The sequence below is a fragment of the Dipodomys ordii genome, unplaced genomic scaffold (assembly GCF_000151885.1).
Source record: "Dipodomys ordii isolate 6190 unplaced genomic scaffold, Dord_2.0 Scaffold5399, whole genome shotgun sequence".
Lineage (NCBI taxonomy): Eukaryota > Metazoa > Chordata > Mammalia > Rodentia > Heteromyidae > Dipodomys > Dipodomys ordii.
The window spans coordinates 1-2,008 of NW_012272613.1; the positions used below are offsets into that span (position 1 = coordinate 1).

General features: G+C 53.6%; 1 protein-coding gene across 1 annotated transcript; it reads left to right on the forward strand.

Annotated features, from left to right (window-relative positions):
• Window positions 1-1,229: 1,229 nt before the first annotated feature.
• On the forward strand, window positions 1,230-1,882 carry LOC106002234 (uncharacterized protein C20orf96-like; the record flags this gene model as incomplete). The annotated part of the gene is made up of 3 exons (XM_013037145.1): window positions 1,230-1,387; window positions 1,481-1,582; window positions 1,744-1,882. Coding segments are annotated over 3 exons (399 nt in total), but the record flags the coding sequence as incomplete, so codon positions are not given.
• Window positions 1,883-2,008: the final 126 nt, after the last annotated feature.

The window sequence follows — 2,008 nt, forward strand, 5'->3', positions numbered from 1 at the left end:
TCAGCTCTTCAGCTCAAGGCGAGCGCTCTACCACTTGAGCTACAGCGCCACTTCCGGTTTTCTGGTGGTTTATTGGAGATAGGAGTCTCACAGTCTCTCCTGCCTGGGCTGGCTTTGAACCGCGATCCTCAGATCTCAGCCTCCTGAGTAGCTAGGATTACAGGCGTGAGCCACCAGCGCCCGGCTAGGGCCTGGAATTCTTGTGCTGAGTTTTTTCCATTTATCATTGGTACTCTACCACTTGAGTCACATTTCCACTTCTGGCTTTTTGCTGATAAATTGGAGATAAGCGTCTCTCAGGTTTGTCTGCCTGGCCTGGCTTTGGACCCCTCCCATTCATCAGATCTCTCTCTCTCTCTCTCTTGCTGGTCCTGGGGCCTGAACTCTGGGCCTGGGCGCTGTCCCTCAGCTCTTCAGCTCAAGGCTAGTGCTCTACCACTTGAGCAACAGCACTACTTCCAGCTTTTTTTCTTTTTGCTTATGTGGTACTGAGGAATTGAACCCAGGTCCTCATGCATGCAAGGCAAGCACTCTACCACTGAGCCACCTTCCCAGCTCAGATCTGTCTCTTGAGTAACTAGGATAACAGGTATGAGCCACTAATGCTCAGCCAGACTTGGTCAAGGATTGATTATGTGCAGGGAGCCAGTGTCACTCCAACTCTGGAGTGAGTGCTTGAGACTGGAGTCTAGAGAAGGCTGGTCTTGTGGGGATCAGAGCACTGGATGGCGGAACTGGGCAGGGGTCCAGGAATCTTCCACTGGTGCCATTTCTGTTTGTTTCTCAGAATTGCCTCTCCTGCAGGCCTGCGAGACTCTCTTGGGGCTTAACTTTTCACCTCTTTGAGCCTAACACAAACCAGACCCCAGAACTTTGGCCAAGGAGAGCTGGGTGTCCTGAGCCTCCTGGGAAATCCCCACCCCCCCTTTTTTTGTAGTGCAACTGGGGTTTGAACTCAGGACCTGGGTGCTGTCCCCTTCACTTTTTCCCACTCAACACTGGTATCCAACTACTTGAACCACAGGTCTACTTCCAGCTTTTGGTTGTTAATTGGAGATGAGAGTTTCATGGGCTTTTCTACCCGTGTTGGCTTCCCTACTATGACCCTCAGATCTCAGCCTTCTGAGTAGCTAGGATTGCAGGTGTGAGCCACCAACAGTCAGCTATGGGAAATCTCTTTGAAGGAAGACCCCGCCTCCTGGCCCTCCTTTTGTGCCTTCCTTCCCCAGGCCTGGAGCAGGAGGTACAGAAGCTGAATGAAGAGATCAGTGCAACCCAGCAGGAGGTGACGTTCCTGAGCACGTACATGGACCACGAATATTCTGTCAAGTCAGTGCAGATTGCCAATCACACGCGCCAGCTGCAGCAGGTGAAGGACAAACAGCAGGTATGGGCGTTCCTGGCCTTGTTGTACCAGGCCACGTGTGAGGTGGGCCTGGTGGACACTGCCCCCCTCCCCCACTTTCTCCTGGCCTCCCAGGAAGAGCTGGATAACCTCTTTGAGATGCGCAAAAAGGCCCTGGACTCTTTGTGCGACATGATTAGAGAGAAGGAGAAAGAAATTCTGCAGTCTCTGATGATCGTGAGTAGCTACCTGCTGTGATGAGCCTCCAGCTCCTGCCACAGCCCTGCGGTCCTTCCTGTCCATCCGCCTCCAGCTCCTCCACACCCTTGTCAGTCTCTCCCAGGCACTGTTGCCCAGGGAGAGGCCCCTGAGGGACGGCCCTCCTCCTCCATCCACAGAAAATCCAGCAGCCTTGTGAGACACGTCTTCGGCAGAAGGCCCAGAATAGCCAGAACATGCAGAAAAGCATGGTCTTTCTCCAAGATGTAAGTGGAAAAGGGCGGCCAGGGTCTGTATGTGAGGGAGAAGCCAAGCGGGGTAACAGATTGTCCTGATTTAGAGCTCAGAAGCTCCCCTGCTCTGGCCTGCCTCCTTACCAGTCAGTACCTTTTTCGTCTTCGTCACCACCACCTCCTCCTCCTCCTCCTCCTCCTCCTCCTCCTC